The sequence below is a fragment of the Rhinichthys klamathensis genome, unplaced genomic scaffold, assembly GCF_029890125.1.
Source record: "Rhinichthys klamathensis goyatoka isolate OS25496 unplaced genomic scaffold, OSU_Roscu_1.1 h1tg000003l_1, whole genome shotgun sequence".
In the NCBI taxonomy this organism is placed as follows: Eukaryota; Metazoa; Chordata; class Actinopteri; order Cypriniformes; family Leuciscidae; genus Rhinichthys; species Rhinichthys klamathensis.
In genome coordinates, this window is record NW_026606556.1 from 1,900,180 (window position 1) to 1,922,198 (window position 22,019).

At 41.7% G+C, this 22,019-nt stretch overlaps 1 protein-coding gene across 2 annotated transcripts in view; it reads right to left on the reverse strand.

The window, feature by feature from the left end:
- The window catches only part of mcph1 (microcephalin 1), a 111,416-nt gene extending 89,690 nt beyond the window's left edge, over positions 1-21,726 (reverse strand). The window contains exons 1-7 of one of the 2 annotated variants that reach the window (XM_056249371.1): positions 21,663-21,726; positions 21,142-21,194; positions 18,905-18,996; positions 18,706-18,824; positions 15,865-15,952; positions 15,635-15,746; positions 15,399-15,530 (exon numbers count right to left, since the gene is read on the reverse strand). In XM_056249371.1, coding sequence (XP_056105346.1) covers positions 15,399-15,530; positions 15,635-15,746; positions 15,865-15,952; positions 18,706-18,824; positions 18,905-18,996; positions 21,142-21,194; positions 21,663-21,694 — 628 coding nt within the window. In that variant the 5' untranslated portion in view covers positions 21,695-21,726. Of the gene's footprint in view, positions 1-15,398; positions 15,531-15,634; positions 15,747-15,864; positions 15,953-18,705; positions 18,825-18,904; positions 18,997-21,141; positions 21,195-21,607 lie in introns of both variants that reach the window. The other variant, XM_056249380.1, reaches the window with a different exon arrangement.
- Between the last annotated feature and the right edge of the window lie 293 nt (positions 21,727-22,019).

Below are 22,019 nucleotides of genomic sequence, written 5' to 3' on the forward strand. Positions count from 1 at the left end.
AAAGCCTCCATTTCAGCAGGAGCGAGGGAACTGGGTGAATCTAGGGCCTCCTGGATCTCCTCAGGATGAAAAATGACCACATCTTCCTGCCCTTCCTCTTCCCTGTCCGTGGAGTTAGTGGACAAGTCAGTTTGGCTCGTGGAAGGAATGGCCTCCTCTGCCATTGACTGTAATCCCTCTGGAACAGCCCTCAACTCAGACCGGTGCACCTGCCGGACTGGTCCTTCACCATCTCTAGGGGCCACAGTATATACCGTTCCAGTCCCAGAGGGACTCCGTAGCACCCGAAACACAACAGAGTTCCAGTGATCTTGGATCTTATTCCGTCCAGGCACATGGTTACGCAGGTACACCAGCCTCCCCTCTTCGAGTCCAGGATCGTTCACATTGTCATTGTGGCTCTGGTTCCGTCGTCGTATCAGTTCATCTGATCTTTGCCGGACATGCTCCTGGGTCACCCGCATACTCTGTTGATGTTTCTGGATCCAGTCCTCCAAGTTGCTGGCGTCCTGCACTGTTACCCCAGTCCCAAGCAAGAAATCCACGGGTAGTCTTGGATGGTTACCGAACATAAGATAATATGGAGTATGCCCGGTAGTCTGGTGGGGTGTCGTGTTATAGGCAAAAGTCAACTGCGGCAAATGGTGGGGCCAGTGTCGTTTCTCGGCTGACGGTAGAGTACGCAACAGGTCGTGCAAGGTACGGTTAAATCTTTCACACTGTCCATTACCTTGGGGGTGGTAAGGGGTGGTTCTACTCTTCTGGATGCCATACATCTGACAGAGTTGTTTAATCAGGATGCTTTTAAAGTTCCGCCCCTGGTCAGAATGGATACGGCCTGGGGGGCCGAAACGATGGAACCACTGCTGGACCAACACTTTGGCCACAGTGGAAGCCCTTTGATCTTTGGTGGGAAATGCTTGAGAGTACTTGGTAAAGATATCAGTCAAGATCAAAACATTCTCCCGACCATCACTTGCAGGTTCCAAAACTGTGAATTCGATAGCCAGGATCTCATTTGGCTGGGTAGCCTGCAGTGTCCCCCAGTAGGCACGAATCTTGGGCTGGACAGCCTTCCCCAACACACACCTTTGACATCGTTGGCACCACCGTTCAGTATCCCTGGTCATATTCGGCCAGAAGCACCGGTCCCGTAGGAGCTGGAGGGTCCTCTCAGTGCCCTGGTGCCCCTGATTATCATGGACACTATGGAGGACTTCTTCCTGCAAGCACTGGGGGATCAGCAGCTGGAGTGTCTCCAGGCCTTCACCTGGGGAATGAATGAGGGGGTACAATACCTCTTCCTTCTCGACTAGGCGGTCCCATTGACGCAGCAGTGCCCTGCTGGGGCGAGACAACAACTCACGCTCCTCAGCTCTTGGACGACGCCCTGCTTGATGGTATTGGCGCACCGGCCCTATGACTGGGTCAGTCTCTTGCAGCAGGCTTAGGTCCTGAGGGGTACGGCCAGGTAGCGCCACAACTTCTCCACAGTGACCCTCGGCAGCAAGCGGCTGGCCCATACCAGCCAGGGCTCCCAGCAATGGGACGTCTGTCCCAACAGCAAAACGGTCCAGGTATTGCCGGGATAATGCATCAGCATTTTGGTTGTTCTTCCCTGGGCGGTACTTGATAGTGAAGTTAAATGATGCAAGTTGAGAGGCCCACCGCTGTTCGGTCGCCCCCAGCTTGGTAGTCTGCAAATGGCTCAGAGGATTATTATCTGTCAGAATGGTAAAATGATTCCCCAGCAAGTATTCTCTATACTTTTCTGTCACTGCCCATTTCACTGCAAGAAGTTCAAGCTTCATGGAGCTATAATTCTCCATATTTCTCTCATTGGGTTTCAACCCTCGGCTAGCAAAGGCGATCGGGCGAACCTTCCCGTCACACTCTTGAGAGAGAACCGCCCCCAAACCCCCATGGCTGGCATCTACTTCCACAATAAAGGGCTTTTTAAAGTCAGCATAGGCCAAGACTGGGGCAGAGGTAAGTCTCACCTTCAAAGACTGAAATGCATTCTCACAAACATCATCCCAGGCTGTGGTTAAAGGAACCGGAGGAGTCTTCCCCTTCCGCCGTGGTCCACTGAGCTTCCCCACAAGATGGTGTAATGGGGCTGAATGCTTAGAAAAGCCTTCCACGAACCGCCGATAATAGCTTGCAAAGCCAAGAAAAGATCTCAAGTTGGCCAAGTGGCCCGGGCGCTGCCACTCCTTAACCACCTCGATCTTCGCAGGGTCAGTAGCCACCCCATCAGCAGAGACCACATGCCCCAAATAACTCACTTGATGCTGGAAGAATTGACACTTGGGCAACTTAACTTTCAGGTTCTGATTTTGAAGGCGAGCAAACACTTCCCCTAGCCGCTCAAGATGTTGTTCTACTGTAGTGGAGAATACAATCACATCATCAAGGTACAGGAGAACTGATTGATGACGGCAATCTCCAAACATGCGCTCCATAAGGCGCTGGAAGGTGCCTGGAGCATTGCAGAGCCCGAATGGCATCCTATTAAACTCGAAGAGGCCAAACGGGGTGCAAAAGGCAGTCTTTGACTTATCTTTATCTGCTACTGGGACTTGGTTATACCCACTTGCAAGATCAAGGGTGGAAAACCATCTTGCCCCCCATCTAAGGACTCCTCTATCCTGGGAAGAGGGTAGGCGTCACGACGGGTCTTGGAATTCAACTGCCGATAATCCACACAGAGACGAAGGCTCCCATCTTTCTTTGTTACAAGGACGATGGGGGAAGAGTACGGGCTGTTGCTTTCTCTTATAACTTGGCTATCCAGGAGCTGTTGAATGTGTGCCTTCACAGTCTCATACTGAGAGGGCGGGATTCGCCGGGGGGCATCATCAACTAACGGAATCTCGTGAGCAATCAGAGAGGTACATCCCAAATCTCCATCACCCTTGGAGAAGATGCTTTCGTACTGGGCAAAGAGGGCCTTGGCTTGGAAAACCTGCTGTGGAGCCAGCCCCTCAAAGTCAGGGAGAACAGATTCAGGGACACCAGATTCAGGGACACTGGAGGAAGTGATCGCCTCCTGGGTAGAGACATAAGCGCAACACTCCTCCCATGACGGCTCAACGGCGACAGATTTGGTTCCCGCAGAGGTCGCCACTACTGCTTGCACAGTCCCAACGACACGACGGGGGGAGAGCCACACTTCAGTACACCCAACATTAACTACGGGGGCATACAAAAGGCCCTTTTTGGCAGAGACCAGGGTGGGAGACACCAGAAGACCTTCTAGTCTAGTAGCCAACTAGGTGAACCTGGAAATGTTGAGTACACCAAAATTTTATTGCAGAAATGTGAAGTATGGGTCCCCAGCATACAGAAACTGCCGGATGCTAATTTGCATATGTTGAGCAATTTGCATAATTAGCATAATTAGCATTATCAGCTTAATCGTCCATTTTAACCAGGTATTTTGCACTGTATGGCCAAATTCTACAATATGTGAGTGGTTTTCAAGGTTGTAGAGGATGCTGATTTCATTTCTGGCATTTTCAGATTTCAAAGAGGTAATTTTATTACATATTTTGATTTATTTAGGCAAATTTTGATTACTTTCAGGCATAATTTTAGGTTATTTTTATGGTAAACAAAATAATCTTACATTTCAGAATCATGAGTGCTCTTGTGAATGTTTATGCATTGATTTCAGGGTGTAGTGAGGCTGAATCCCCTCCTGACACTTTTGAAGATTCAAAATTGCTTTTTGGATAAACGATGAATCTTTGTTAGGCTAAATGTTATGCATTTCTGGAGGAAAAAGCAATGCGGGAATTTGACATAACTTGGATCATGCAACTGTACGATACATATTAATGGGGTAGCTTTTTAAGACACCCAATGAGATGACATCACCTAAGCCCATCACCATGTGTGATCAACGAACTATGTACAAATATACACTATATACATGCCATACAAGACAGGCACCGCAAGTCGCTAGGGCAACGCCCCGAATGGCAGAAGGGCTGCCCAGGTTGGTCCGCAAGTCGCAAGATCCAACAAGGACCCAGTTAAAACTCCGCCAGACGCAAGAGTTAAAACTGAGTCTGGGCAACCCGGGTCAGCCCGCCAGACGCAAGGCTAACCAAGAGGGCCTCACCTCCGCACTACACAAAGCACACACTGGCTACCACCTTCAGGCAAACTGCTATGCCTCACAATTAATTAACAAAAGGCAGCCTCATCATCTTCACTATCCTCGTCTGTTCTGTCATCATCTTCTTCAGACCCTTCATCCCTTTGTTTGTGTTCTTGGTGTTGTGTAAGTATGTTGCAGCATATACTATCATTGCCTTTGCAGGAACAATAACTGGTACAGGCCAGACCTGCAGCTGCACAGCTGCACTTTGCTGATGTGCAAGGTTTCAACCCAGCTTTGCAACCACAGCTGACAACATCTAACAAAGCAGGAGGAGCAACTGGACTTGAATCCTGGGTGGGCATAATCAGTTCCTCTCCTTCCTTTAGGCCCATCTTCTTGTCCCATCCAAACAAGGTTATATCCACAGCCGGTGGATCAGGCTGGTCTGCTGCTTTCCATAGCAGCACCTGTAGGTGGGCACGTCTTCCATGAAGGCGCATATTGCGCTCTGTAGGAGGTAGTGTCTTCAGTGCTGGGGGTCTTCTGCGCTTTCTGTAAATTTCATACCGGGCTGCATCCAAGGTTACAGAGTTTCTCTGATTGTACAAAGCCAGAAAGAAAGCCCTCGTTGCTTTTGTGATCTGTAAGTCTGTGGCTTCTGCCTCTCCAATACAGTGGAGAAGCTCACCAGGTACGACTCTCATGGCCTTGAGTGCAGACACCTTCCCCTTTCCGACAGGATATGAGGAGGTATCACATCCCGAAAGAGCATGCATGGCCAGAATGGAACCACATTGGTCACCCAGATTCTCTGCAGTTGCATTTATGCTGAGAACAGTACCATTCCATTTTTCCATCTGTAGGTTAGTAGTGATACCAGCCTTCCAACACCAATAAACCATGAGCACAAAGACATCTGTGTCATCACTGAGAATGTGAACAGTTGAAGCCCCATGTCTGACAGCATCTAACATGTAAGATATAAGTGATATATCGGCCTCATCATGAGTGTCAATGCTGTCAGCTTTACTGACCATCATGATCTTACTTCCTACATTGAAAGTACACAGGAGTTCGCTCAGCCTTTGTTTGTTGTGCTTGTTTTTCAAGACTTTGTCTCGACTAGGTAAAGGTGTAGTCAATGAGAGCTTGTACTCTGTGGAGCTCTCTCCTGCTCTTCTATGTTTCTCATGGTCCTTGGCAGATACCTGCAAATATCTGTCAAAGATGACAAATGTTTGGGTGTCGTAACAATTAAGCCGACGTCCCATGCTGGCTGCAAGATCTGCCACTGTCCCAGACGATGGCCAAACCACGTGATAAATGAGCTGGGATGCATCCACAATGACAACATCTGGTGGCTGGGGATTGCAGACTGGAATTCCGAGCTGCTGGACAAGCACTGACTTATTGCCCTTTCGGAGGCATCCATTGTCATCAATGATAGACAAGGGGACTGGGCTAAGCTCATATTTGAAGAGAGAAGAGAGCTCCATTTTTCTCTGGCCTCCCACCACCAACAGTCGAGCAAATAATGACTCAAGGTCACAAACAACCTTCCCACTGACCTTCATTCCCTTTTTCTGGAACTTCATAGTCACTACCTTGTTAGAGATGGGTGCATGAAATGCCTCTGGAATTGATGAAGAAAACTTTTCACACATAACCTGGCCAATCTTCAGCGCATCTTGCACATTCACTTTTTCATCAGCCACCTGTCCATTTATGATGTGGTAGAGCACTGTGCTCTCTGTCATGAGTGGATTTGTGTTTTCCCACAGTATCCTCACAATTTTAGAGCGATCCTCAGCATCCAACTCCCGACGTGCTTCACCCTCCTCTTTGTGTCTGTTGGATACAGTCTTCTCTGATGCTGCTGTATCACTGTACATGTCATCCAATGACTGAGAGAGATGTGAACATATGCCAAATGATTGGATCCAAACTGCAACCTGCTCAGGGTTGGTTGAAATACCCTTCATGCCCCCTGCTCCCTTCCCTTGCCTGATGTATGTCTGCTCTCCAAACATATCGGCACTCACTGCAGGGGCACCATCTGAATGGCGGCACACATGACTTCCGGCAAGAAGGTCATCTTTTGCAATGGAAGGAAGGTGCTGCATTTCACGTAAATGCCAAGTGATCCATCTAGCATAGTGGTGATGACCAGCAGCAAAAAAATAGGGTAGCATCTTTTCAAGGCAGTGTTGTTGCAGCAGCCAGTCACCCTCCCTCTCTGCTCGCCAGAATCTATGTGCTATTAAGGTTGGAGTGATAAAGCAATCCACCCATAATCGGCCTGTTGGGTGCTGTCTTGCCTTTTCCAGGAATTCCAGTATCTGCTGATGACTCTTTTCTCCCTCCTTTAAGAATTCATGAAGAAGAGCATACATAACCATACGGAAGGCTCGCATGGCCTTAGGCCAGGCCTTTCCATTGAAGATAGATGCCAGGCCGCCAAATGATGCACCTACCAGCTCCTCAAGGCCTGTTGAATTCATCAACTCCCCAATTGAGCCAATGAATGACATCAGGGTGTGCATCATTCCAGGGCTGAGCAACACAGATGCCCATCGCTGTGGGTCACCCCATTTGATCTGGCAAGCAATCTTGTACAGCTGCATGTCAAATGTTATATGACTGTAGCTCATGCCAAGCTGCTTGAGTGATGTGTCCAGGTATGTAATGGTACGGAGCACTGTATCAGGATGAGCAGGAGGTGAGTCGAGCAATGGTCCAAAGACACTTATAGTCTTCATTCTAGACACACCTTCATCACTGTGACGATCTTGCACAACATTGTAGGCCGACCAGTCCAGGGGAAGAGGATTAGAATGGAGCTGACAGAGCCAAGCAGCATCCCTCCTCTGTGCTCTAGAAACCCTCTCTTGGATGCTCTCTTGGACAGTAGCTGTTCTTGGCACTTCTTTCAGAGCGGGTGGAGTCAGCTTCTTAGGGCCTGTATAATGTTCAATGACAAGACTACTGTTAGCTACTGGACAGAATTTCTCAGCTTGGAGCTTTGTCAGACGGGGTACTTTTAGCGATGTAATCCCACCGTCTGGAGTCGCCACTCCAGGGAACAGGATCCCTGCAGGATTTTGCACAAACTGAGTGGCCATGGCATGTGTTGTGCGGCAACCATTGGGTGTGAAGACCACAAGATCAAAATTATCACCCCAACTGTGAATAGGGCCAATGCACCTCTCCAGTCCTAATACCCGCAGGTACTTATCTGCATCATCTGAGGCATATTTGGCAGCTGACTTCCGGAACCGGAGGACCTCATCATATGTTACAACAAGACCATGCTACTTTTAGGTTCCGAACCAGTTCTGAACTACCATGCTTATGATGAAGTTTTACAGCTAGCCCCAAAGTTGTCTTATTCCAGCTTTTACTGATGTGCTGCTGGATGCATTGAGCAAGTGTGAGTGCTGGTTTGGTCACCGTTTCTTCCCTGGACACAAGACTGGATACAAGCCTTAGGAGAGTTGGACTTGTATCTTGAATGACCCTTTCATGCCTAAAGCTGCCAAGGTCGTAATCACGAGGCAATGGAATATTCTGGACCTCTGCCCGCACTTTTCTGACAACCTTGTTGACATCATCATCGTCGTCATTGGAGAGGCCAGTTTGTCCTACTAATTTGAGTGATTTACCAATGTACTGCCTAAAGCCAACAATCGTCTGGCATCCTTCAACTCTCAGTACAATAACAGCATCACCATAATAATCACACAGGTTGGCTAGCATTTGCTTCCGGCACAAACTCCCAGAATTAGCTACAAAAACATCATGTAATTCAGAGACAGTCCAAGTCACTGTCTTGTTTGCACTCATGTGGTCTATGACCGAAGCTAGGCAGCTGTCAATTGGTTTACTAGCAGTTGCACTTGAGTCAATAGGTACCTTCCTGAAAGCATTGTAACACTTGGAGTGATACTGAGCATCAGCTGCAGGTAGGTCCATGATGCCATTCACCCGTAACTTCACAACTTCTGCCCAATCATCCTGTCTTTCATCACATTTAGACAAAATCACATCTTTGAAGGATGGAAGGCCTGGCCTATCTAAAGTCTGACATTTTTTAACTGGATTCCACCTGTTAGGATTTTTAGAGTCTTTTTCTTCACAAATAAGAATACTCAAAGGCAGAGAGTTGAGAGCGAATGATTCGCTTTCCGGGCTGACTCTGACATGAGTCTGACTTGCGTTTGCAATCATTTCTAGAGCGAGAAATATATGAGCTGTAGCACGATTTGTGACATAACACAGAAGCTGATGAAGCACCATCAGTAGCAATAATGTTTGACAAAGTCTCATGTATGGCTGTGTCTCTGAGCTCCTCGCTCTTAATTAGCATAGTAGCGATTCCTTTGGACCCAGATATTTTAAAGTCGCCATCTTTGCCACTGCATGGTGCAAACAGACACTTCTTTCCCGACATTTTGACCTGATCAAACCAATCTCTCTTTGTTTTGAAAGTACTTAACCCTAGAGAATGTTCCTCCACAACAACTTGAGAAAGCAGCAATAACACTGAATATCGACTGTTTTTAATCCTTTCCTTATCAAACCTGATGTCAAAGTCTGAATTTAAAAAAAAGAAGAATCCAAAATTTTAAAATAATGGTAACTAATTTTAGAACACCAGATTTAGCCACAAAATGGATCTGACTAGAAATTCACAATGCATTGAACAATACTCTCCTTATAACTCTTTCCACCTTTTATCTTAATGTGAAAACATTAAGTGAATGAAAACATTAAAATGTCAACATTAAATCACTTGACTGACTTTTGTATGAATATTAAGGCGATATAAGAAAAAAATATTTGCAAGGTGAATTTTGAGTTTAAAACTAGACTATGCTCCCTTGCTTTACAACATACTTATTACAACTACAACAGCTAGCTGCAACAGTTTATTTTCATAAAAACATGACCGGACCTCAAGAAATGTAAACAAAAATTAGGTTATCAACATTCACATCAAAGAGCAAGAGCTCTTGTGATTCTGAAATGTGAAATTATTGTGTTTACCATGAAAATAACCTAAAATTTTGTCCGAAATTAATAAAAAATTTGTCTAAATGTACACAAATTTGTTACAGAATTACCATTTTGGAGTCTGATAGCGCCAGAAATGAAATCAGCATTCTCTAAAACCTCTAAAGAGGTTTAAGAGCTGCTGGGGCCGCCGACTTAACTGGAGGGGAGTGGAAGAGCTGTGAACCATGCAGCTCAAAGAGAACCCTATAGCACTCTGAAAGTACATTCATACCCAATATACCAGGGGTAGCCACCTTACGGTCTTGGAGGGTCACATTTGTTGGGTCCCTGACAATCAATATCCCCCTCCCCGGAATATGCTGTCCTAAAACGACCACATCCAATTCAATATAGCCAGTGTAAGGTATGTCTAGCCCGTTAGCTGCCTTAAGGCCTAACCACCTGCAATCTTTCCTCTGCAAATGACTAAAATGCTTACTAAAGAAACTCTCAGTTACAGTTGTAACCATGGATCCAGTATCAATTAAACAAGGGACTGTCACACCTCCCATAACCACACTCAACACCGGGCATTTACCCACTAACTGTCCAAGAAGGGAAGGACATGCAGAGCCAGAATCCATCCCTCCCAGTGTGCGGCTCTGCACACTGGGGGGTTCTAGTTTCCCAGCTGGCTATTGGAACTACTTACAAAGGGCGCTGACTGACTGTTGGAATCTGATAACATGTGAGAGATAGACCTACTATTGCTAGAAGGAGCAGACTGACAATAACGGGCTATATGTCCAGGTCGATCACATCTAATACAGATAGGCTGACCATTAGGAGCACGTTTAAAACGGCCTTCCCTATTTAACGGAGGGGCGTGAGGTTTACCACTAGACTGTCCCAAATGTTGGACCAGCATATCTAGTTGGGCTTGTTGCTTTAAAATCATTTCCTTTAACTCCGCCATCTCAGAAGGTTGAGCAACAGTGGAGTCACACTGAGACATAAGATGTTTCACTACTGCGCCCCGGTACGCGGTGACTCCGGTCACGACCTGTCTGTCCCTCCTCCACCCACCTAGTGGCCTCCCGTCTTACATCCAAGAGAGACAAACTCCCATTAGCCCGTACCAGTCTTTTAAGTTCCCTTCGTAACATATGATCTCGCACACTCTCACAAAATTGGTCTCTCAACACTATGTCTGGATTAGAAATTGAATCCCCCTTGGACTGTTTCACCTTTTCCATAAGCTCCAGTAATGCATGGAAAAACTCAAATAATGACTCATTTTCTCTTTGTTTTCTGTCAAAAAAACGCTGCTGCCAATATACATATGACTTAGAACATCCATATACCTCTTTTTAACACTGAAATGATTTCTGTAGGATTTTCTCTTACAACTACAGGTCGATATTTAATCTCACTTCGGGCTTCGCCCTCTAAATGGTCATACAAAAACATTGCCTTTTCCAAATCAGACATGTACCTCGACCTAATGCAACTTTGTACTTCTTCACTCCACTCTTCAATAGAAAGTGACCCAGCTGTTACAGAGCCAGAGAATTTAGAGCACCGTCTCTCTCTAGGCAGATATACTGCCTGCTCTCTTCGTACTGGCAGGGGATCACTTCCGCCAGCATCGTTTACTTGTGCACCTGACAGTCTCTCATTTTCAGCTTGGAGCTGTGCCACACGGTCCCGCAGTTGCTGCAGCGCCGCATCAAATCCTCCACCGGCGTCGCCCGAGTCCATCATGCTGCCAGCCGCTGTTCTCCACACACACACACACACTTGCTGCTCTATATAGCCAACCAACACTTCAAAGGAAAAATAAATCCTGCCGACTGCGCCAATTTGTGGCACCCGATTGTACAACTGACTACGCCACCCCTTGGCCTAAACTAGTTAGTGCCAGTATTAGAGCAAGGGGAACTCTACCCCAATAAAATGTACAAACACAGGTTCTTAGAAAAGTATAAAAATACAATGTTTATTGAAGAATTATTGAAGATGTTGGTTGGTCAAAAATAAATAAATAAAACAAATAAACATAACTAGGGAATACCAAGCCATCCGCAAGGGAAAAGAAATACAGGCAGAACTTAATTCAAGACATACCTGTCGTAACATTCACAGTGAAAAAAAAAAGGGAAGACTAGTTGAATGTAAACATCCCACTGCAGTCAGTCTCCAGCCGATGTTTATTAAACGCGGACGTAGTTTGGCATTACTTTGCTCGCTCGCCCATACATGGTCAGACAGGAAGACAATGGCGCGCTGCGGCTCAATCAGCGTCGGCTCCTTCACGCACTATTAAAACAAACACTCACTTGGCAATCTAACCCACAGTGAAAAACGACAGAAGAAAAACGCTTTTAAACATACCTCAACACTCAAACAGCATCTGAATCGCTGATTCACCACACCAGAGCCAGCAGTACATTTACACTGTTCCAGTCTAAGGACACCAGGGGCCTCATTTATAACCGTTGCGTACGCACAAAACAGGCCCTGAAAGAGGCGTACGCCACTTCCGACGCATAAGTTGTGATTTATAAAAACAAACTTGACGGAAAAATGTGCGCACCTGCACGCAAACTCTGACCCATGCGTACGAACGTTTTGGAGACGGAGCAGTTTGGCGACACCGATGGTGAGCTGGAGTTAAATGTCTTTTTGGTCACTTTTAGACAGAAAATCTAAAGAAAATTATACATAGGCTATACAGAAAGATAATACAAATATAATTTCACTCACCAAGCATATCACTTGAGGCAAATATTCATCCCTTCTTAAATGTCCGCGCCAGCGAGCGCGTTGTGCCGTTTAGTGAAACTAACGCCTATCTAACGACAGAGTCCTAATCATAAAAACAGTGCATGTTCACAATAACAGTTTAAATAAATAAAAGAATGATTTAAACTGTTTTACTTCTGATATAAACATTTAGATTAAATATGCCATTGTCATTGATGGAGTTAAACACTTAAACATGAAATCATTACTGAGAAGTTACAACATTTTTTATATTCAATAAATATAAATATTTCTTGTGGATGCAATGCTTTTGAACACTTTTCCTCTGGCATGCTGTGTTTTAATATTTTAACTAAAGAGATAATTGCTTATAGAAGATTGTCTGAGAAAATAGTTTCGTGCAAATAATGCACAACAGTCTATCTGTTTCCATTAAAAATATAAATCAATAAAAAATACTATTTGGTCAGTGGAAAAGATTGTGAAAACTTTCTCTGAAATGTATTTTACACTATTTGATTTATTTATTCAAAAACAAGGCAAGGATAGGCTACTAAATTATTTTTATTAATGTAGGCTAATGTGACGGCACATCCGTATTAGGCTATTTCATATTTTCCTAATGTCTATACCGTTAAACATGTTATCACGTGGATGAATAATCATATGCAAATGATATGCAGATGAGGATATGCATAGTAAAACTAGGCGTTGTAAGCTCCATATATGGTTATTTCGGGGAGGAGACGCGTGTGCGCACAATCTTCCGCTGACTGAGATTTATCGGGATTTATAAAGTGAATTCTGCGCAGGTTCTGGCGTACGCACGGTTTTATAAATCTGAATATTTTTTTGCGTACGCCATTTTTGGCTTTCGGGCGCACGTACACTTTTAGTAAGGATCCTACGCACAGTTTTATAAATGAGGCCCCAGGTGTTTATATAGAAGCCTGCCTCAATCGCGTTTGATGGCTTATTAAATGCCCGCTCCACCCACCAATTAGTGACGTGATTAAACATGAAAATGAAAGAGTCAGACCGAGCGTAAACTGAAGGAACCCAATCCTAACCAGGCCCACAGGCTACATGTAAGTAACTTAATATTAACTAGGCTACTTGTTTAATGAACTATAAATTCAATGTAACATTTGCAATCGTGATAATATTCAGCAAAACAGCTCCCTTAGTTGTGTTATGTTACTTAATTATATCATATGTTAAAAATAAAAAAAACATTTAGAATTTTAACCCCAGTATATTTCGTCTGTGAGTTTCTTGTGTGTGCTGTTATGCTCATTTATTTTGATTTCTCTCACAAAGAGACAGTCAGCACGAGCCTCAACGAGACTTTGTTACCAGAAATAAACTATCCCTTATCACCACTGTTTACATTGAATGTAATAAAATCAGAAATATTCTAACATTTAGATGCTTCCCTAGTTATTTTTCTTTCACTTGTCCCGGACAAGCGTTCATTTCGGGCCCTGTGTTCCTTCATGATTCAGGGCTCTAGAGTGCGACCAAAATTTGTAAGGGTGCGACTACATTTTTTCCTAGGTCGCACCAGTGCACCTAACCTTCTCGCATGATCGCATCCGTTGCCTCTCAACAAACGAGTCTTTTGTTCTCCTTGCACGCATGGTTGGATCATATCGTGGTCTAAACCAATCAGAGATAGAGATTGGGCTGGTCTTTGCCTCTGATTGGCTGTGGTTCAGATATTCCTGTAGGACTAAAATGCTCCGTGCTGTCTGTGTGATAGAAATAAATTGCGACGTGAGCACCAGAGAATCAGTTACGGCAATCAGCAGCATCAGCTAAATAAACGCAAGAAAACAGACGACGAAGAAACTTTAAAAAATGTAGGCTACTTGAACTAGGTAAAAAAATATTGATTTCTCGATTTTAATCGATTCTCATTTTACGAACCGTTGGGCTATGCTGTTTTCAGTTGATGAATGAATGGAACATTGTAGCGAGCATCCCATCCAATAAATCGCAATAATCTTTGTGCTTTGTTACTATTGATATGAAACAAAGTCTCAGATTTCAAATTAGGTCCATTTTCTTATGAAATTCAAAAACATAAATAGTGTTTTGACGCTGTTGCGTGAGATCGCTCTGGCTCAGCTCAGCCCCAGAGAAGCAGCAGCGCGGGGTGCACATGATCTTCTCTTCCGCCTTAATAATACCAGTTACAGCGCGAAATAAACATGAACGAGCATCTGAAAGTGTGCTAAAAGATAGAGTACAACTTATCGAAATCCGTATCTTTCACATGGAATCGCTCAATCAGTGTTTCAACCGTGGAAAGACGTCAGTAAAACGCTTGTAAACAATGTCATGTAACGTCACATTTACCTCAGAAAAAACATATCCAGTGACCATAAACTCGTTAGCTAGCTAGAAAAATTAACTCTAGGGAGGAGCATTTTGCCAAATATATGCACCATATTGCATATTCATTATAATTTTTTAATGTTTTTCAATATTTAATGCATGTTGTTTGAAAAAATCTGGCAAGTTTTTATGCAGCCACCATTTAAATGTTTATATTTCATATAACTTTATTATTATAAAAATAAATAAAAGTGTAATTTAAGTGTTTGTGTACAAATCAGGTAATTTTTACCTTCAATATTATAGTAGGCTAATGAAGCATAGTGGGCTACAACTGACTCCCAGTTTACAGCATTAGTTAAGAGATTTGTTTTCCTTGAGAAAATTTGCCATGTATTGTACCTGATATCCAAAATAATCAATATTGAATCGAATTGTGAAATTTGTGTCAATACCCTGCCCTAACTTGAACAATGTAAAAACAGCACTTTAAATGTTTTATTTTTTTTAAAGATTAACATTTTTATATACAGTATAATTGTGCTTCAAAAAAAATGTATTATTATTATTCTTGTTTAAAAGCATTTACATAATATATATGAATGTATATGGAGCGTGATAAAAAGGTGACCTTGAAATTGTGGCGTTAAAGGCAACGCGAGACGAGGAAAAATTTTAGTGCACCTAAATTTTGTGCTGGTGCACCTAAATAAAAAAGTTAGGCGCACCAGTGCAACCAAGGCAAAAAGTTAGTCTGGAGCCCTGTGATTCTTTTCGTGCTGTAAAGGTGATCCGTTCATGTGCGCTTGGCGGTGTCGTTTGCTTGAACTGAGATGCTACAGCGATCTGTCACGCAACGTTAGAGCGCCAAAAAAGATTGCCACAGCTCGAGAGACGTCCATGGTCTTACTCCAGTCAAATTAGCCCATTTCTAATAATTATTGTGAAGTTTACAGTGCTTGCAACTTCACCCCTCACAAGATAGCCCAGTATTCTGTTGTGGTTTAGAATGACCCAGGGTTAAATATTTCAAATGTGAAAAGCCCTAAAATGAAAACCAATGAATAGTGAATCAAATCAATTCACTGTCAACTCAAAGATTCACATCTCTATAACACCCCTAGAACAATCACAAAATTATTAGTTCAGAAATTAAAATAGTTCTCAAAAGGATTTGAGGAAATACCAGTGGGTGAGAGATGTTCACGTTGCGCTCTCATTTCTCTCAGTCGCTGAGCCATGCCGTCAGAGCGTTTTAAAGAGGGACTGTACACTATTCCACTTTCCTCATCAATAACGAATGGTGAAGTGTCAGAAACTATATAAAAAAATAAAATAAAAAACAGCATTTAAAAAAACCCACACAAATTTGTTGAATGAAATAAACATGAAATTAACGAAACAAACTTATGCTTTCCTCACCAACAGGGGATGAGGAGATCATGTCTTCCATCATCTTGTCAATTTTTTTTTTCAGTCGCCTGTCATTCTCAGGGGTCTTTATAGGAAAATCTCTAGGCTGCATGCAACGGTGCTGGAAAAACAAATCAAACACAAAAACGCAAGTGTGGGGTTATTTCATTTATTTACCTAGATTTTTTACAGCAACCATTCAAAAGTAAAAATATATGCATGTTCTTTTATTTTCTTACGGTTCTTTTATTCAGAAGATGAAGTTTGGATACTTCATTCTGAGCAGGAAAAAGATCTTCGTCTACATGTTCGTTACTCTCTTTGCATCTGCAAACATATCATGAATAGAATTCAAAAGGCTCATGAAAAGGAAACATTGAGGTCTAGAGACATCTAAAGGCCATCCAAAGAAATGCAACACAAAAAAAAGGTCACTGATGGAGTCCAAGAACTAAAACTGGACCAGTGGCTAGTTGCATAAACTTAGCCACTATGTTAAGACTGTGTCTTAAAGTCCCTGTAAAGGCAATTTAAAAAAAAAAATCTAAACATATTATAAATGTTAGAAATGTATTGCTAAAACATATTACAAAGACTGTGAACTGTGAAGTACTGAATTGTGGAGTTAGACCGTTAAATAGTTTTTCACCATTGCTATTTTCCGGATTTTTTGGGCGGGGCTAAAACGGGGCTCAATGACGCACTGGAGCCCCTGAGCTCCTGGACACGCCCCTACTTGATGACGCACTGGAGCCACTGAGGCTGTCCGCTCATGCTGTCCGCTCCCCTAACAATATAGAGCACATTCACATCAGTTTTGCCGCTCAATCGTGAGTTACGGTCAGTACTATTAGTTACTACAGCAGCCTACAGATTGCTAGCTAGCTATGCCTTCGTCACGGAAATGCGTAGGCCTACTACCTGGATGCGATCACCGGATCACATACAAAACAGATCGGTGTCCTTATTTAAATTTCCGAAAAACGATTACATCAAGAAGAAGTGGATTAATTTTGTGAAGAGCCAACCTTGATGGAGAGCTGAGGATCACTGCCAAAACCCGCCTCTGTAAGTGATCATTTTACACGGGATAGTTTTATAAACTTTCGTCGGAGACAACTGAGACATTCACTGATAATCCGCTGTTACTGGTGAATGGGGCCGAACCGACTATCTTCCGCCTCGGCATTCATCCTCCCGTCGTGCCGACAACTGGTGCCATCATCGGCAGTGCGTGCCCACCGTGCGAGCATCTATTCCGGCTGTAGAGTTGAGTGTGGCGACGGCAGCTTTCCCGCGAGTGGGCGTGGTTTCAGCGCAGCCAGCGGACACGCCCCCCGCGTTTGAGAGCAGAGACTACTGCTCATTTTTTCAAGATTTTGATAGCTTATTTTATGTACTTGCTGGCTTTTTTTATCATTCAAATTTGGCAGGGTGGCTAATAACACATTTTTCTGTGGTGTGACAAACTCAGAATACATACAAAATTTTGACTTTACAGGGACTTTAAGAACTAATTTGACCAACTAGCAATTAGTCATTGTAATCAGTCTTACTTTTCTCATTCAAATTAGTTATACTTTTATGTAACTGACTTTAAAAAGTTAGGACCAGTCTTGAAGAAAACAATTAGATGACTAACTTTTAAGACTAGTCTAAGCGGTTACACAACCGGCTACAGAGAACATGCTGTCACTGCCATTAACAAAATGCTGTACTCCAAAGGCATGTCATGCAACTATATTAGCGAATCAATATGCAAAAATGACTGACAAGAAGAGAGACTTTTAAAAATTGGCTAAAACAAAGGATGAGTTGCTCCCCTGAGTCTGTTGTTTACAAGGACAAGATGTGATTTCTCAAGACACCCATTTCAAGCAATAGGTACATTTTATGTATGTAATTTAAAAATATTTACAGCACCTTTGAATGCTATAAAATGGGCCTTTTTAAGATGCACTAAGTTCTTCCCAATTGTTGGGATGGTAAAAAAAAAAGAAAAAAAAAAAGAAGTCATTATTGTCATTATTTACCCACCTTCATGTCATTCCAAACATATACGATTTTTCTATCTATCCCTTTACATTATGTTCAAAAGAAAATTATAAACTATTATAAATGTATAATAATAAATTATTTGTCCCTTCTCTGGAATGTTGTATTAACCATCAAAAATCCATATCAGCCAGGCACTAATTATTCGTATCTAACCTTTGGAAAATAAATTAACAACGTGGTCTAGAAAAAAAAAAATTTATTTGAAAAACTTACAAAACTGCTGGTTAGGGCTGTCAAATTAAAATTAGAATTTTGAATATACGTAAAATTTAAAATAAAAATCCATGTTCGAATGTAAAAATGGGATGGGATGATGACATTGACATTGTGTCATGAGCTAGTTGACCCTACTATATGCGGTACTAGATGCAAAACATTGCAGAAATAGAGAAGCTTAACGCGGAGAAAATCTTGGTTACGTCTAAACCGTAACCAAGCCGTTCACACAAACAGAATGCATTTTCTGCACTGCTTTTCCATTGATTTCTGTGCAAACATGCACAAGACGGACAACTTTGACTGTTGCGCTTGCGTCTCGCACAGGAGAGCAGCATGTTTAGAAAGCCATGTAAAGTTAAAAGAAGTTCAACTTTAAAAAAATATATCAAGACTTCGTGGGTTTTTTTCCCATTCGACTGCATGTCATGTTTTTAAAAATCGCAAAAAGATTTACTCTGTGTTGTCAGCGCTTCGACTCTTGAATGATGCTATTATGTTTATAATTATTCATGAAATTTACAAAATTATATTTGATTTATTAACATTAGTTTAAACGTTATGCACTTTTACAGACAGTCATATTAGTTCATTTCTTTGAATAAATAATTTAATGCTGTGCATTATTATTTGGCTCATTGCGCCCTCTTGTGGCCTTAAGGAGACAAGCCAAAAGCTGTTTTTCCTCTAAATTAAATTATGCTTTTTAAATTCAAATTCAGCCCTTTTGACAGCCCTACTGCTGGTTTTATTGAGATGTTGAGATGAACATGCAGAAGATTAATTGTGTGTGCTACACATTTTACCTGGCTACCCAGTGGACAGAAACAATCCTTACACCCATTTTCTGGGCCTTCTTCCATGTGGACGGGCGGCCATGTTTGAAGACTACATGGGTCACTTGTTTGTTGAGTGTCTTCGATACCTGCAATTTAAAATGTGGTCATTTATTTTACATTTTAACACTAATTTCATTTGTAAAACAGTAGACAAAAAAGTGATCACCTCTGCACCCATGTCCAACAGCTGCTGGATGAACGGATCAGAGTAATCCTCCATCCGGCTCGCAGACCACACATCAACATACGCCACCACGTCTTCAAATGGAGAAACAGAAAGTGGATAAACAAATTCAAATGCACAACAAAAAAAAGTTTGTTTCATAATAATAATCAAGTTATGGCACCACTGGCAAATAATCTTCAAATGTTAAAACATTTATCACATCCAGGAATAAAGATCTTTTGGTATAATGTGTGTAGGTGTGGCTTATTGATAGCATATGATGGTATTGATATTTCACACTTTTTGAGAGAGTTGGAAAACCCTTGAACAAGCTAAAGCAAAGCAGCTCAGTCAATTAACTCTGATTTGATACAATATATACAGTGCTTAACAAATTTATTAGAGCACCACCCAATGTAAAATTTTTGCCACAGCTGCCCTAAACTAACAGTTTTGGGGATTACCAAAAAATATATTTTTATGTTTCTGTAAAGGTTAATCCACCAGTATATGTATGCAGTTACAGTTGTCACTTTAGTCACAGTTGGCCAATTCAAAGTCCAGACTTGAATCCTATTGAACAAATTTGGGATTTAGTGGATTCAAAGATAGATTGCACAAAAGTTTCATCAAAAGCAAGTCTTTGGGAACAACTAGAAACTATTTGGAAGTCAATAACAACAGAGACTGTGGAAAAGTACTGTACATAAAATCAATGTCAGCAAGAATGCAAGCTGTTATCAAGGCCAAAGGACAGCATAAAAAAGTAAAAAAATATTACGTTTTTTATGTGTGAATAAAATATTTGTGTTTTCTCTTTATTATGACAGGTGGTCTAATAAATTAGTTAAGCACTGTGCATATAAAATGTTAAAATTAAAATGTTCAGAGACCTTGTTAAAAAATGTTAAAGGGATAGTTCACTTTGAAATTAATTTTTGGTATGTTTTAGCTTACCTCAAGGTCATCCAAGATGTAGGTGTCTTTGTTTCCGCAGTAGTTTCAATTTTGATATTTTTAGGTCAAACCGTTCTTGTCTGTCAGTCATATAATGCAGGTCTATGGTCACCACCTCAAAGAGCATGCACAGAGAAGTCCAAATTAAACATGATTTAATGACTCGTAAATGTAATTACACATTGATGGCCTAAGACACGAAACGAGCAGTTTGTGTGAGAAAACGAACAGTATTTATATCGTTTTTACCTCTTGTAAACACAGCCACGTCCAAGTGATCTGAGGGCGCGGGCGCTTCGGTCTTTTCCGGCAAGCGCCGGAAGTGATCTCTCGTGCTGTGTACGTCACTCATACAATTGTATTTTTTTTAATGTTTTCTTTTACGACGGTTTAAACATCCCGGATAAGCGCAAATTAGTACCATTTTAATTAGCCATCTTACCTACAATCTCTGTTCTGTGTAAACAATGAGTGACGTACACGCGCGAGAGATCACTTCCGGCGCTTGCCGGAAAAGACCGAAGCGCCCGCGCCCTCAGATCACTTGGACGTGGCTGTGTTTACAAGAGGTAAAAACGATATAAATACTGTTCGTTTTCTCACACAAACCGCTCGTTTCGTGTCTTAGGCCATCAATGTGTACTTACATTTACGAGTCATTAAATCATGTTTAATTTGGACTTCTCTGTGCATGCTCTTTGAGGTGGTGACCATAGACCTGCATTATATGACTGACAGACAAGAACGGTTTGACCTAAAAATATCAAAATTGAAACTACTGCAGAAACAAAGACACCTACATCTTGGATGCCCTTGAGGTAAGCTAAAACATAGCAAAAATTAATTTCAAAGTGAACTATCCCTTTAACACAATTTTAATGCACGTTTTAAAATAAGAGCATCCTAGAGGACAGAAAATATCGGTAACACTTTACAATAAGGTTCATTAGTTAACATTAGTTAATGTATTAACTAACATGAACTAACAATGATCAATACATTTGTTACAGTATTTATTAATCTTTGTAAATGTTAGTTAATAAATATCCAGCTGTTCATTGTTTGTTCATGTTAGTTCACAGTGCATTAATGTTAATAAATACAACCTTTGATTTTAATAATATATTAGTAAATGTTGAAATTAATATTAACTAAGATTAATAAATGCTGTAGACGTATTGTTCATTCATAGCTAAGGTAGTTAACAAATGAACCTTATTGCAAAGTGTTCCCAAAAAATCTCCTAATTGAAGTAATATCCATCAGTAAGTTAACGTTACCTTTGAGGAATGCAGTGGAAGTCATGACTGATTCTAAGGGTTTCCTTCTAAAACTGCACCAAACAACAGAAAATAAAACATGAAAACTCAACATGATGCAAGCAAAGCAGATAATAAGCATTATAATATGCATTCAGTAAAGATTTTAACAAAGACATATGCACAATCTTTCAATGAAAAACAAAGCATGGTGAGTTAAAGTCCAGCAACGTATAACGTTACCCGCCTCATGAAGTCTAACTCAAGATCAGCACATGTCAAAATTATGAATCAATAAAGGAGGACAAATATCAGAGGTGATTCTAAAAAGCAAGCCGTAAACAACAAAACAAGAGCAAATGCAGAACTTTTACTAACTAGAATACCCATGGCGCAACTGTCCTATCAAACCAACATTTTCACATGTGGTGAGACGCAAACATCTCAAATGTTTAGTAGGAAACACCGGGCGCTGTTCATTGCTCACCTTGACTGAAGAACAACGCATCAACAATGCGAAATTATCTTTGTTTTTATTTTACCTCATTGTGCCGTTGACACACGTTGTTTTCATTTGACATTTCGCGGTATTGGTTCTTTTTCTTGTGTTGTATTCTGGCGGTTAGCAAACCAGTTTCTTTGGCATTACCGCCACCTACTGAACTGGAGTGTAGTGATGTTACGTAGGCTACAGTAGATTTGACACTGAAATTGAAACAACAGTGACTGTTCAAACAAAAGTGACTTTTGGTCTGACATGAATGGCTACTGTTGCATACAATTTCAATTTAATTTGATTGCTCAGTGCTCTAAAAAATACATAACATTTGCTATAGGCCTAATAATGGAAGATGTAAACATTCAGTTTTTACTCATATTTTCAGACTGGGGAAAATTTA